General features: G+C 41.5%; 1 protein-coding gene across 1 annotated transcript in view; it reads right to left on the bottom strand.

Annotated features, from left to right (window-relative positions):
• Positions 1-14,668, bottom strand: part of LOC129108572 (chromatin remodeling regulator CECR2) — a 37,754-nt gene that overhangs the window by 11,530 nt on the left and 11,556 nt on the right. Inside the window, exons 2-7 of the mRNA XM_054620436.1 lie at positions 7,764-7,858; positions 4,723-4,906; positions 3,696-3,823; positions 3,368-3,451; positions 3,045-3,112; positions 2,698-2,858 (exon numbers count right to left, since the gene is read on the bottom strand). Coding sequence (XP_054476411.1) covers positions 2,698-2,858; positions 3,045-3,112; positions 3,368-3,451; positions 3,696-3,823; positions 4,723-4,906; positions 7,764-7,858 — 720 coding nt within the window. The remainder of the gene's footprint in view (positions 1-2,697; positions 2,859-3,044; positions 3,113-3,367; positions 3,452-3,695; positions 3,824-4,722; positions 4,907-7,763; positions 7,859-14,668) is intronic.

Below are 14,668 nucleotides of genomic sequence, written 5' to 3'. Positions count from 1 at the left end.
CTGTGAATAACTGTCAGCCTGGGGCGGCCAACAGCACTGAGAGGTGTCACACTCAGGCTTCTGGTCATCCATAAAACAATCATGAGAGGGCTAAAGAATGCATTAGCAGCTGTATAAAACCTGTTTGTGTGCAGGTGATGAGGCAAAAGAAGGGAGACATGGTTGGCCGAGAGGAGAAAGACAGAAAAGGTTAAAAAAAGAAAGATAATTGTTCATGATCTGATCTATGGTGCTCTCTACAACTCTTCTGTCCCCACTCCATCTCTGCCTTGTCTTAATGTGAAACACTGACATATCCTGGGGCTCCACAATTCCTCCCTACATTACCACCAGCACTAAATCCCTCCTCCACCCAACACACACAAGATCGAGTGCCTCTGGTGTCAACACTTAGAGAGGTCGAGAGAATCCTGCAGCGCAGCAGAGCTGTCATTCAAGAGGCTCCATCCTGCCTCAAGGTGAGCTCCCGCCTGCTGTCAGTGCCCCATGAAATGGCTGGTGACAGCAGTCTGAGACATGTGGAGGAAAGAATTCAAGAGGCTACACACACTCTGTATTTGACATGCTTGTATGCACAAACACGCAAATGAAGACCAATATATGTATGTCAATTAATGCCAAAACATCTGATGGTTACACCTGCTTTTATCTAGGAAGTGGCTGCTTTTATCATTCCCTAAGTTGTAAATTTAATAGTTTGGGATTTTGTACTAATGGTGAAACAAAACCAGTTATTTGAATACATTACTTTGGGCTCTGGGAAATCCCATCAAATTCCATCTTCGTGGTAACTAGAGGATTAAGGGAGATTTAAAGTAATTTAAATATGTATTTGTATTAATGAGACAACGTTCAATAACGACCAAAAAAAAAAGATAGCTATGTTTTATAGACCATTTCAGCGTTGTAAACGTAAACATTCCAAATGTGTCCCAGTTTATTATCTGTTGTCTGTATGTGAATGACATAAGCTGACAGGAAGTAAACACGGACCCCAGCTGTTGCCTGCAATGCCATTCCGTTGAAGAGATAATGATAAAGTCAGAGCAGCCTCTATACAGTACCGTATGTGGGGATGTGATGTACATTTAATTGATATACATGATATTTTGATGTGATCACCTGCTGTGTGACAGCAGTGGAATTTATTTTCAGATAAGAACATCAGGGGAATGCACTTCCCTTTAATTGAGACAGTTATTTGAGCAAAGTAAAATTAATGAGGGTATTTTTATTCCCACTGTGATCAAGTCTGATATAAACCATAATAAATTCTCTTTTCTTTTAAACATGAAACTGTCTCTTTAAGCATAACGCCCTGTAGTGGAATTTTATGCTTTCAAAAATGTATGCAGATTTAACACAAGAGCAAATTAGCACAGCAAGGCTTAAATATGCTCCTCTACTGACCAACCCATACCAAGTACATCATGTAGTACTGGTAGGCAAACTGATTTCATTACAAAACCACGAGAATGCTTCAATAATATTCTGCATTCAGAAAAGCTATAGAAAGAAAGTCCTTTTAAATACCATACATTTAATGTGAGTATGAGTATTAGAGCTGAGTGTACAGTCGATAAAGGATAACACTACATTCATACACTGACCATCTAAGAAGTGACTGACCGCTGGGCTAACTTCAAACTTCATTCACTTTATTCTTTACTTCACTGCTGATGATGATGAAGAAAGGCTCTGGGGGTTTCTATAGCAACAGTCAGTGCTAGTTATATATCAAAAGGAGTGGAAAAAGCCTCACCACCATCTTAATACAAGCAGGTGGGATAAAAACATGGACCAACTTTAGCTTTGACTAGCTGTAGCATCCAATGACTGGAGTGTATTCCATTGCAAAAACTGAGTGTACTGTTGTCTTCGACCCATGTTTGCTATGAACATAAAAATCTCTTTAATCTCCCCCTGAGGTACTCAACAAACATTCCAAGGAAGATTTGATAGACAAATGAGCATGACCCAAGGTATGGCCAAGCCCAATGAACTACAGAAATTGCTCCATCATTCTACCAAACTAGCAGGAGAGCATAGATCTCCACTGTCAGGCCCAGGGCAAACTTCATAAGAAGCTGGTGTGCAGAATTAAAAGGCAAGCACAGACTGGCTTTCCTTCACTTCAGTTCTATCGCAGCTGGCCCAGCTAGTGTCCAGGATCATGAAAGAAACTCCTTGAGGGGGACAGTGATCTATCAGAACATGAAAGTAACTGAACAGAGATTGGTAGAGATTGCTCAATCTTTCAAGCTCCATTAGTCCCGATCCATTGGAACTGCCAATGTCAAAAAGTCGTACGCATAGGGACTAGAATTAACATTTTAATGAAATTCAAGTTATAAAAATGTATCAATGAAATAGACAAATGTTTTTTTTAATCTACCATGGCCCGTATATGATGCACACTTCCAAGTACAAGAATAGGTCAAGATTAAGTTAATATGAGAATCGCTAAGATTAAGTACTGTAATACAGATAAAAAATACTTCACTTCAGTGATTGGTTAAATTTGCCTTTTTAGATGTAAACACTGGCAACTACCATGGTTGGATTTGCTGTTTATGAGCTGGTATTCATTAATATTGCTCGAGGCAGAAGCTGACTAACTCGACCACGACCAAAATGAAGACAATATGAACTGCTGTAATGGGAGCTAACAGTAACAATGTCTCTATGGTGTCTGACCTTGTGCTCAATCATGCTGCTGATCTCAGGCAAGAAGTTCTGACTGATGACACGGTAGAGGTGGCGGTCCTGTGGGGAGGGTTTGTCCTTGATGCTCTCTACCAGACTCACCCATTGCTCCTCCGTATCACACACAAGTGACCAAGCGCCTCGCTTAAGGCCTAGTAAAAGCAAAGAAGAGGGACATTGACTAATTGATTCTAGGGAAAATGTAAAGAGACAATAAAATCAGTGAATCCGGTAGTCAAAAGTAAAAAAAATAAAATAAATAAAATACACAAACACACAGACACCTTGATGTAGTCAACATGAAAATAAATTTGCTTATATTCATGAGATCCATTTACCTGTGCTAGGGCGGAGATCTTCCAGTTCATTTTCTGTCTTCAGTTCTGTCACTTCACTCTCCAGCTCACTGAAGGTAAAAAAAATAAATGAATAATATATACATGAACATTTTCCAGAAATTAGAACTATTGCATGTTCAGCTAGTTTTAATCTTCAGTGACAGCCATGATTGTTCAAACCCTCACTATTATCTGTAGAGACAGCCATGGCATCTGTTTTGACAGTTAAATTAAGATATTCTTTTGACATAACTGCACATGTGAGCATTTCTCTGCTTTATGTGGTTTGCTCTGTAAACAAACTAAAACATTTTTTTTCTCACCATAGCTGAGGTTCTTCTAGTTTCATCTTCTTTGGTGGTCTTCCCCTTTTCTTTCTCTCTGGAAATGTCAGCTCAGTGGTTTCACTGAAACACAACATGGAGTAGAAAAGGAAGTCTTTATAATTATAGCCTTTAAACCCAGTAATGAGCAATATGAGACCTCTATAATTAACTTTTAACAGGCCTGTAAATGAGGGTCAAACTACTACTGCTATTACACATTTACCACATGCACTAGTTAACCACAGAAAACATGACCATTGACATAACATCCGTTCTTGGTGTACTGGACAGAGAAAGACGATACACAATAACCTGTGAAATTTACCTGATTTTCTCTGCTTTCCTCTTGACTGGCTCTTCTTTGTACATCCGAGTGCCATAAAAGTACCAGTAGAGGGCTCCATTTCCATCCTGCCCCAGCGGTTCCACTCTCAGGCTGTCTGCATCCAGTCCCTGATGGGGGGTGGGAACATAACATTTTTTAAACCATGTGTAGGACTGATTTTAAATCATCAGTCATTAGCAGGTGATGTCATTCAGCCCTTTGAGCCTACATAGCTGTGAATCATATGCAGACATTAAGCACTTTCAGTATCTTTCTGAGTGCATTCATAAATTGAATCTGCTGATTTATTTAGAAAGATCTTATCTCACGAGAAAACTGTAGACTATATTAGAGGGATATTATAAACTGACGGACAGGATGGAGTTAAAACGGTCAGGTTATTATTAGATGCACCATGGTTAATATCAGGATATGTGTTGAGCTGCTATTTTCTTTATCAGGTGTAATAAAAAGCTTCATTACTTATACATTCAGATAGACTGCAAGCATTCTGTTACAAATGTAGGTGTAAACGTAAATTTAAATCTTGGAGCTCTTCTTTCGCCCACAGTAAAACATCGCAGAGTTGATTAAAGAATGAAAATTTATGGTGCTTTAAAATTCACCGACCCGTTTTGTGTTAGAGGTGATCTCAGCTTGTACAAAAACCATCATGTTTTGAAATCAGGAACCCTTATGCATTTTATTAATCCACACAGTATCCATTCAAACTAATTCTACTGTTAAAAAGGTCGAAACAAATTAAAGTAGTCGCAGGTTTATCAATGTACTAACCATAAAGTAAATGGATTCAATGCTTACAGCCTATGTGGGTCATATTTCAGTGGTTTACGCATTAAGTAAAGTAGCTTTATTAGTGTTTTTGCACAACCATCAACCCCAGTATCATTGCACACAATTGCGTGGCTTTTACTTCAATCCAGTACCGCAGTATAATGCATTAAACCACGCATGCATGAAAACAAATATGTCTAGATTGTTTCAGCAGATCCTCGTGGACGTTTACCTTGAGCAGGTCAAAGACATCAGCAGCATCCAGACGGTAGTCACACAGCCGGTGCAGTAGTTCCACCTGTGTGCGAGGAGGGAGATTCTCGAAGGGACCCTCTCGAAGTGGGTTGGGCTTCCCTTCTTCCAGCTCCCACCGGTAGCTGATGATGTCGTCGAGGTAACTGCTAAACGCCTGGGGGCTAAAGGACAGAGCAAAAGAACAGATGAGAGACAGAGAGTGACAGAGATGCGTGCTATACGTTTCTCCAGACCACACAAAGTGCATAACTTTAAACAGTGTGAAAAACCTTTTCAACACAAGACAAAATCTCTCAAGATATAAACATTGACAGGTTATTTGGGCATGGATTTTTAGCATAGAAAATTCAACTTTACACACACACACACACACACTGATGTACCATTACACTATCAGAATAATGTTTTGTTTTTCTTGGTATTGTTGTCTCATTTTCTACACAATTAATCATTCCGGTGCAGTTCCCCCAACCTAAGATCTACCATTGTATTGTTAGTATGGAGAGTTGTGATGGAGTGGTGCCTTGCTTTCTGTGAGGATCTCAGGTTGGTGGTGATGGAAAAAGCAAGACTAGAAGGGTAATTCCTTATAACATTCCTTATTTCATGCCTTACTGTCCTACTTGTGACTTGTGTGATTTTGTTTGAAGTAGTTTTTGTTTCCCAAGTTTTTTTTGTAACTGATGATTAGGTCTTTTAAGGTATGCTCATCAACTTTTGGCACATTTGAAAACATGCTTGTTAGGCTGTATAAATAAAGCTGACTTTTTGATTATAATAATACTTAGGTTTCTATTAGTTGCAACTCCTTAAGTAATGGATTAATTTATGTTAGATTCATGAATCTGATTGTTGCAACTTGTTACAAATGTTTATTGGATCAAGCAACTTGATTATGTATGACTTATTATAACACATAATAAAAAGGAAATCAGACAGCAGGCTTTTTTTGGTCCATTGAGATCTGTCAGTATAGATAAATGCAACCAATTCAATTGCAAATGCTGTGTGCACATTGTTAGGCCAATACACCATGCCTCAAAATTACCGAGCGTCCTTTTAGAAGGCACAGCTTAGGAAACAAACAAAGTTCTAACTACCCTTTTGGCTATTTAGTCAGAGGAGACAGGGCTGAAAAAAAAGACTAGTTTCTTTGAATGCGAGTGGGGTTGTATCTCTGCTATGAGTGGAAGCTGGTAAATAAACGTTGGTTCCGGTTCAGGTCTTGCCGATTAATCTGTACCTTTCAGTTCCAACTCAGCTGAACAGAACAAGGGCTTGGGGCAGGGGTGAGCATCTATGCAACGGCACACAGAGAAAGAGGACCAGAAGAAAAAAAAAAAATGGCTTATCTTGAAAGAGCAGTGTGCGCTTTTCACACAGCTGCAGCCCGCCGCCCGCCACCCCCCCCCCCCCCACCCCCTCACTCTCCTAGGTTCTGTCCCTCGTTCTCCCCAACCCGCTCCCTCCCTTCTTTCCCCCGCTCCGGCAGAGCGTTTAACACGTGCGGATGAAAAGGGCAGCTCTGTGAAAGGCTAGTGCTGAGCAGCCGCCCCCAGGATGCCAGCGCCTGTCCACTCCAATAAAGCAGGTTGTCCTCCTGTTACCGGTTGCCTGGGTGGAAAAACTGGATCGTTCTTGCCTCTCTGCTTATCGGTTCACTGGGGCCAGTATGATAGGGTAGGGTAGGAGGTGTTTGAAGGGGGAAGCCCCATGAGAGATTTATGGATTTGAATAAGAACTCACTTTCTCCCATTATTTGTCACAAAGGAGAAACAAGTTGCTGTATACTTATATTGCTTTAGTAGGAGAGCACTATTTCACCACAGACCTTGAGTCACCGTGTGGTGAGTAAATTCTGACTCCGCAGCGAGTCATTGCGCCAGTGACTCAAACTTCCTATTAAGGCTCTGACTATGACTAATTTAAAGTAGAATACTGATTTTATCTTGGCAGCTACATGTCATACTGAAAAAACTTGTAGTGATTAATTTCCACTCTGCCTCTGATGTTTTGTTTAATAATCGCAGGAGATGCTTCTAGATTCTAGATTTGGCAAGAGTAAGACCTAGAGTGCAGGTGTACAACTTCTTTAAGCACTTTAAACATTAGGATGCAGATGGACTTGTACCGTATTCCCTTGCCCTTTTCCTTAAGAATGCATGATAACCAATAAGCCCTTCGTAGTCAAATGAAGTATTTTCTGAAAACACTCAACCAAAGCCAAAACATTACTGGACCACTTAGCAGTTGTTTTATGATAGAGTTAAGCACAATATGAAAAGATACAGTAAGAAACAGTATACAAGTACAACACCGTGGGAAACGGTTATGACTGAGATGATGCGTTTGAGTGTAGGACTGGACCTTCTCAACTTCTTTGTGCTGACTGAAATGTGTTCATGGCAGAGAGTATCAAAACTACTAAATACCAAAAGCTAGCATAATATTTCTTGTAAGATTTATAACTTTGCCTACTTATCATTGAATCAAATATTTTAAATTACATTTAAATTAAAGTTTTTTTTAAATCAGAAAGATTTTGTAGAGAATTTATATTTCTCAAAGCAAGATATTCAATTACTTTTTTTGCTATGGAAACCAAAACAAAGGTGTCATATACATTTGCTATTGTTATCTTATTAAAAAACGTTGAATGATTCCCAGCGCTCATGGAGAGAACGCTGGATCCTTGAATCCTGCTTTGTTAAGTTGACTTACTGAAGCTAGGCACCAATACAGTGCTGAAACCAGGCTGTGAACCAAAACTATGTACACAATGAATTGTGAACTGTGCGTACTTCTATACTGCTAGACTTCAGTGTCATTTGCTAGTCTACTAGTCAACTGTCAAAAGTGTTGTTATTATCTACACCAGTGATTCCAGTTAACTTCAACTTCTCCTTTAGCCCCGACTTAAAACCTCATCCGACTATTGCATTAATCTTCATCGACATACGTTTCAACAGACTTTGCTAATATACCAGATCCTTTTTTTTTTTTCCATTCTATACTCACGTGATGTCATTGCGCTGGTAGCAGCCTTGCAAAAGACAAGCAATGAGGTCCGTGAGGAAGTCCAAGTCCTGCTCTGACAGGGCTTTCTCCAGCTCCTGGATAAACACAACAAAGGAGACAGTAGGGTAAATACTCACGTGAAGAACTCTACTTTTGACCAACAGACCAGAGTTATAGAGTATAAATTTACATATAGAACATGTTTTTTGCCACAGCTCAGCTGCAAATTATGAAACCAGAGGAGTGTCAAAGGAAAACTCTTTCAATAAGGCAAAGGCATTATGAGCAAAACAGGTGATTTTTGACATATCAAAGAATGGTTTGTGACTATATGAGAAAAGAAAAGGCAACACGTCAGCTGTATATTGAAATAATTCATTAAGAATACGACATTATATTAGTGAGGCCTCAGTTTATGTTTTTGACAGAGTTGATACCAGTGTAAGGTTCGCTGGCAGAGGCCGACAGAAAGAGGGATTGTTGGAATTTCTAGTTGTCCGATTAGGGCTTCTTGGTTTGCCAGTGGTTGTTTGGCTGAAGCAGAGGTTCAAGTTCAGCCATGACCCCTCTCCTGGCATTGTGTTTCCGCCATTGAGGTTTTATGAAGCGGCAGTAACCGGCAGAGCAAACTCTTAAAGACCTGAAAGCACTGAGGAGAGATGGGAGGCAGCGGGGGCCTAGAGCTGCAACACAGCCGTGCCCCCTCCTCCCCTCTGCTGACCAACCAAGATGTAGCACCCCACACAGCTTCCCAGCATGCACTGCTTTCCTAAATGATACCCAAAAGCTCTGGAGTAGAACAAGAGGGGAGAGAGAGAGACAGAGGGAACAGGACGCTGAGGCTACATCCACACTAATACTTTTTCGTTTAAAACCGGGTTTTAAAATAAAAGCGATCTCAGTCCACATGAGCGTTTCAGCATTGTTTTTGAAATTATTTCCGTCCATACTAGCGCGCCTGAAAACAAATATCACATGACTATTAACGTACACTGGGCTTGTGGGTGCCAGTGTGAGCAGAAAGTAGATTGGTTGCTTAGTTACAGAAAATAAGAGCATTATAGTACTCTTTAATAACCAAAGGTTGAGCTTGATACTTAAGATCTTCCTCTATATACTAAAACAGACACATTTTTGGAAGTTTAATATTTCAAACTTAGTTAGAAGGCTGCAGGCCTGCTGTATCTCTCACACACACACACACACACACACACACACACACACACACACACACACACACACACACACACACACACACACACACACACACACACACACACACACACACACACACACACACACACACACACACACACACACACACACACACACACAATGTACTTTAAAGTAAACACGAACAAATCAGAGTTTACTAGACTATGGGTCAAAAAATTTGGTCAACACACGTCTCTCTCTTTGTTCACTTGGTTTTGTTGTTGTTGTCCATTTTCACACTGGACTTCAGCCAGGCAGTTGCTCTGCCTGGCTGAAGTCCCTGTCGTACTGAAGAGCATTTATTGTTGGGAGAGCAAGTTTTTTTTTAATTTTATTTTTTACTTCAAACGTCCTCTCCATATGGCTGATAACTTTTCGTACTCGCAGCTCGCTCCAATAACAGCTTTCTTCTTGCGCACGTCGGTGTTAGTAAAATTATAAAATGCAGAGCATAACTGCACATCTGCTAGTATAGAAAACAAGGTAAGCAATGCATAATAATAATCCATTACCCATGTTAAATGAAACACTGGTAGTCAATTCATAATCAAGGCTGTTGTTTGTCTTTTCTGGAAAAGGGTCATGTGATAGGGGCGTGAGGAATCAGGGAGTGACAAGTTGTGACTTGTCACTTGTACACCTAATGCAGGTGTATACGTCATCGTTATAAAATGTATTCAGTTCCACCTGTCCACACTACAAGGTTACCCCGGCGATTTCCAAACTCATTGTTTCTGCTTTAAACCTCCGGAGAAGTGTGGATGCCCAGTGTAAACGTAGCTAAAGATATGCGTTTTCAAATGAAAACCTAGTACAGTGGACGTAGCCTGAGAGGGCAGATATGCAAATGCAAAGTGCTCTTTCAGCCAAGTGTCCATTTCACTTAAAGGCCCCTTTTTGCAAGATGCAAACAAGCCCCTTGAGGCTGAAGCCAAACAGTCGCTCCTGAGAAAAAGACATGCCTGCCTACAATTGACCACGCCTTACCCCTCTTAGTCCAGGCTCTCACACTAGCAACAGATCTAAACTCTCTCTCTCTCTGTGTCACCCTTGCTCTCTCTTTCACAAAAAGTAACCCCGCAGTTCCAAGGGGTTCAAAAATGGTCCAAAATCATCTCAAGGACATTAATTATTGTGCACTCACTCGTCTCTTCTCAGTCTGCCTCTCTCTAGAGGAACTTGGTTGAGCTCAGGGGTCACCAAAGGTCATCCTACACACCTCCCGGCCATCGAGAACGACTGAAGCCAGGAGCCAAAAAGTCAGGACGATGAAAAACAGAGGAGGATGAGGAGGAGAGGCAGAAAGGAGGTTGAGAAATAAGTTGAAAAAGAGGATAAGATAAACGTTGCTACTTGAGGTTAGAAGAGGGGGAGACTCAACAGCCTGCTCTGGCATCTGACTGAAGTTAAAGAAAGATAACAGGAGAGCAACTTTGATGACATGAAATAAAAATCAACTACGTCTCAAGACTCAAAAGGAAGAACAGTTCATTAGGTTTGATGAGCACATTCTAATTACCAATTTGAAAGTCTACAAATCAACATGATCATAGTGGCAAATTAGACGCATTCTGAAGAATATTAATAATAATTCAACAACAGGATATAAGCAGGAAGAACTGGTGAGTCAGCGGATGTGAGTGTAAGGCAAAGGGCCCACAAGATGATATTTTAAGTCATAAAGGTAGCAGAACATCTCATATTTTTCAATAAATAAGATTTTTTTGCCATGGCAACTGAGGTCCTGTCAAACAATGTCACAGCAACTGGTCGGAAGATTTGTGCCTTCACACATTTACAGCGAACAACCAGAATTGTAAAGAAACGTAGAATTTTGGAATGCTGGTCGATACAGTAGCATCAGGAGGCAGACCTTTGACAACACACTTATTCAATGTTTGAACAATTGCTTCAGGCAGAGCATGTGTCAGGGCTTGTTCACACGTATCTACACTACTCAGCCCCAGAACAATGCCATAGCCATGAGTTATCATCAGTACAGGATAGAAGGATAGAATGCGTTTCACTGTGTGTACAAGCGCATGTGCATAGGATGCAGAGAGATCCTGTGTCACACTCCCTTCCACTTCCTGGTCCCCTGTCAGGCAGCCTCTGGGCCGGTGTGAGCCCATCCATCAGAGACAGACTGCACTTTGATCACACAACGCAAAAGCTGGGGGCCACAGCCAGGGGAAGGGGAAGGGTGGAGAGTGGAGTACAGCACAGCAGAGCGGAGGGCTCGCTACAGCCCCTGGATTAACACCACCCTGCTCCACCTTTGAAGTGTATCTCAGATGGCAGAGATGGGGGAATTAATGTAGTGTGCATGCCCTTTCTTCAGCCGTCCATCCAGCCGGCCAATCCCTCTGTGGCCTGGTGCTAACTAACACTCATCTTGATGACGGGCTGCAAGGGACACTCCGCTGCAGCTGAACCTTTACCCTCCATTATCACATACACACAAACAGTAGAGATCAAACGAACACACTAGAAGGACACAACCCGCAACCTTTGGCAGACATAGTCAACAACGGACAAAAAAAAACACACACTTTTACCGACATTCAAATCGTACACGTGTTTCAAATTAATGATCAATGGGACTCAAAGATAAGAGAAATGGATAAGTGATAAGCTTTAAAAGAGTATAAATCCTAGAGTTAAATTGCCCAATTTATCATTGAGTAAATCAGGCTATTCACACACACACACACACACACACACACACACACACACACACACACACACACACACACACACACACACACACACACACACACACACACACACACACACACACACACACACACACACACACACACACACACACACACACAGAGACAGAGAGAGAGAGAGAAGAAGAAGAGAGAGGACAAAAAACAGGACAAAGAATGGAGGGAGAGTCAAGGCTTGTCAAAAGGTGTGTCATCACCACAGCCCCTCTGTAAGCCTGGCTTGCAATCAGCAATTTGCCCTGAAGGTATTTTGCTAGTGCTCTCACCCGACTCCCCCGCTGTTTGTCTCTCTGCTTCTCTCGCTGGCGTAACCTCTTATTCCTCTCTTCCACACCTTTTTCCTCCCCCTGTCTTGCAGCAAAGCTTCTACAAGGGCCTCTGAGACATTCAATTATTCCCCTGACAACACCGTTGCTCCACCTCACTCTTTTCCTCTCTCTCTGTATTCCTTATCTCTCGACTCCCTCCACACATTGTCCCCACTCAACCTAGAGCCAGTGGCTGGCTGCACGGTAGCTGAGGACAGTAAGGCCTCCTGTTGTGATGATCCCTCCAAAAGTATTTCTTGGCAGCCTCTGGACAGAAAATCTCAAATCAAAACAGCTGTTCGAGGTGCTGTCTCACCTATCCATCTATCAACAGCATAGCAAACAGTGTGAGAAGTATCACCTGTCACCTGTGATCAGTTCTGATGCCTCAAATATTTTGCCGACATGGGCAAGCCTTCAAAAAAAAAAAAAAAAAAAAAAATAATATATAAATATATATAAATATATATATATATATATATATATATATATATATTTTTCACTCACCACACTTATAACTTGTAGGTAGCTACCCCTAAGAGTCCTTTGCTCTATGTAGGTTGCATTACCTATCCAGCAGTAAACAGTACAAATGTTTATAGAAAAAGATACATATATTGGTTCAATATTACATGTGTGTGTGGTGTGGGCTAATGTTTCAGTCATGGATAGATTTGGGTCAAAACAAACTTGTAGACAATGAAAAGGTGACGCTGTGCCGAGTCCCCTACTATGAAGTCCACAAAGAACATGCATGCAGTTTGTCAAAGTCAGGGAGGCTTGAATCTGTCAAAAGAACTTGATAATGTAAGTGCTAGTCTGCCTCCAATTTCCTCAAACTTAGCAAATCTTGAGTAGCCTTTGATCACACGCAATGATTCAGAGACAAGGCTAAAGGTTTCACTTTATTGCAGGATGTCAGAATCAGCATATCAACCAAATAACAACCGCCTGTGAAACAGGGCAGAGGTTGACATCCTCGGTAAAGCTAACGGGCTTTCCATAATCCTTCTCTTCTCTTTCTATGCTCTGCCACTCTACAATATTCTTGAAATATCTTTTAAACGTCTTTGTCCCCTACAGAGTTCATCTCAGAGTTCATCTTCATCTGCAGAGTTAAAGACCTGTCTTGTCCTTGTAGGCAACTCCTCGTCACAGCAGGGTGACTTGTGTTCTTTCTTTTAAGTTTAAGATTAGGTAGAGGATGGGTTGAACCAGTCAATTGTCAATTAGGACCCTCGTTTTAACCATAGTTTAACATGGGTTGGACAATTGATTGGATGTCTCTATTAGGGATAGAAATAATGAATGATATTGACATGTAAACTTCATTTAACAGAATCCCTAAAAAGAGAGAAAGAAAAATAGAGAGTGGGGAGAATAATAAAAGTGCATAGCAAGGAAGAGTAATACCGTGCTTATGGACAAAAGAGGGATGAAACTGAAACAGCTTTTGTATAGTACAGATCCAGTGTAATTCTGTGGGTATCAGTGAAATGTTTACCACTTAACTGCACACCGAAGTCTCTGCTTAGGGTCCAAACCAGAAATGAACCCATGACAACTATCTCATAAGAATGGGTCCTACATGGATTGAATGCGCATTTAGAACAACAGCGTCATACGCACATCTGCTGTATAAAATGGTTTAATGACGCCAAGCTAAAAGATGAGCCTCCACTAGGAGGAGAAAACTCTAGGTCTCTGCTTGACATGAGAACCAGGATGGTAAATGTTACAAGACATGTGACATAAATCATCCGGGGAAAAAAAAAAAAAAAGAGGAGCAGACTTTTCAAAAGAAAGGAGACATCAAGGCTAAACTGACTTCAAGGCAGAACACACCATCTGCATTTGCAGATAAAAGTGAAATGTGCTTGTCTCAGTGGACGCCAATGGCCCCATCATGTGTCCCATTCGTATCTGTAGAGAGAGAAAAACTGAGATAAGAGGTGTAAGAGAGTCTGGCCAATGCATGCAGTAAGTGAGACAGAGAGAGAGAAAGACAGAGAGAGACGGAGAGAGAGACATGAGGTTGTGATAAGCAGTGGAGCAGCATATGTATCAGCAGCTCCAAGGTTGTGGCAGGTCCACAAAGACCGTAGTATCGGGGGTTGGCCTCTCTGGCTGCCCTCACAGCAGATACTTTCCATGCCACTGCCGTTAACAGCTCCTCCGGGGTCTATATCACCAACAGTTGGAGGATGTGTGCACAGCTAGTTGGAGGGGGAAGGGATGCCTGTTTGTTGTGTAAAGGCCCCTCTCTTCCTCTCCTTTGCTTCTCTTTCTTTATTTCTTCCTCCCCCACTCCCCTCCCCACTTTCATCTCCCACATGGTTCCTCCAGGAGCCATCATCTGACAACACCCTCCACCCCCATACGTAACCACCTCCTGCCACATGACACATGCACACACAGCCTTAACACCGCAGGAAGACGCCCTCGCATCCTCAGGATGTACCGTCATCTGATCATCAGAGGAGAGCATCAACATCTTTGAGTTGCTACCAGACACATCTGACTTAGGCATCAGAACAAGATCTTGTTGGCCGATTTTTGCCCGCACAGTTAGTCTTGATTTACAACATGTCTGTTTGAGCCACAGGGAAAAGTTGTGTACTCTACACCTGTCTTAACTAGTATTGTT

This window comes from Anoplopoma fimbria, chromosome 19 (genome assembly GCF_027596085.1).
Source record: "Anoplopoma fimbria isolate UVic2021 breed Golden Eagle Sablefish chromosome 19, Afim_UVic_2022, whole genome shotgun sequence".
NCBI classification, from domain to species: Eukaryota; Metazoa; Chordata; class Actinopteri; order Perciformes; family Anoplopomatidae; genus Anoplopoma; species Anoplopoma fimbria.
Note: the sequence above shows the minus strand (reverse complement) of the source record. Positions and strands in the feature narration are given on the sequence as shown.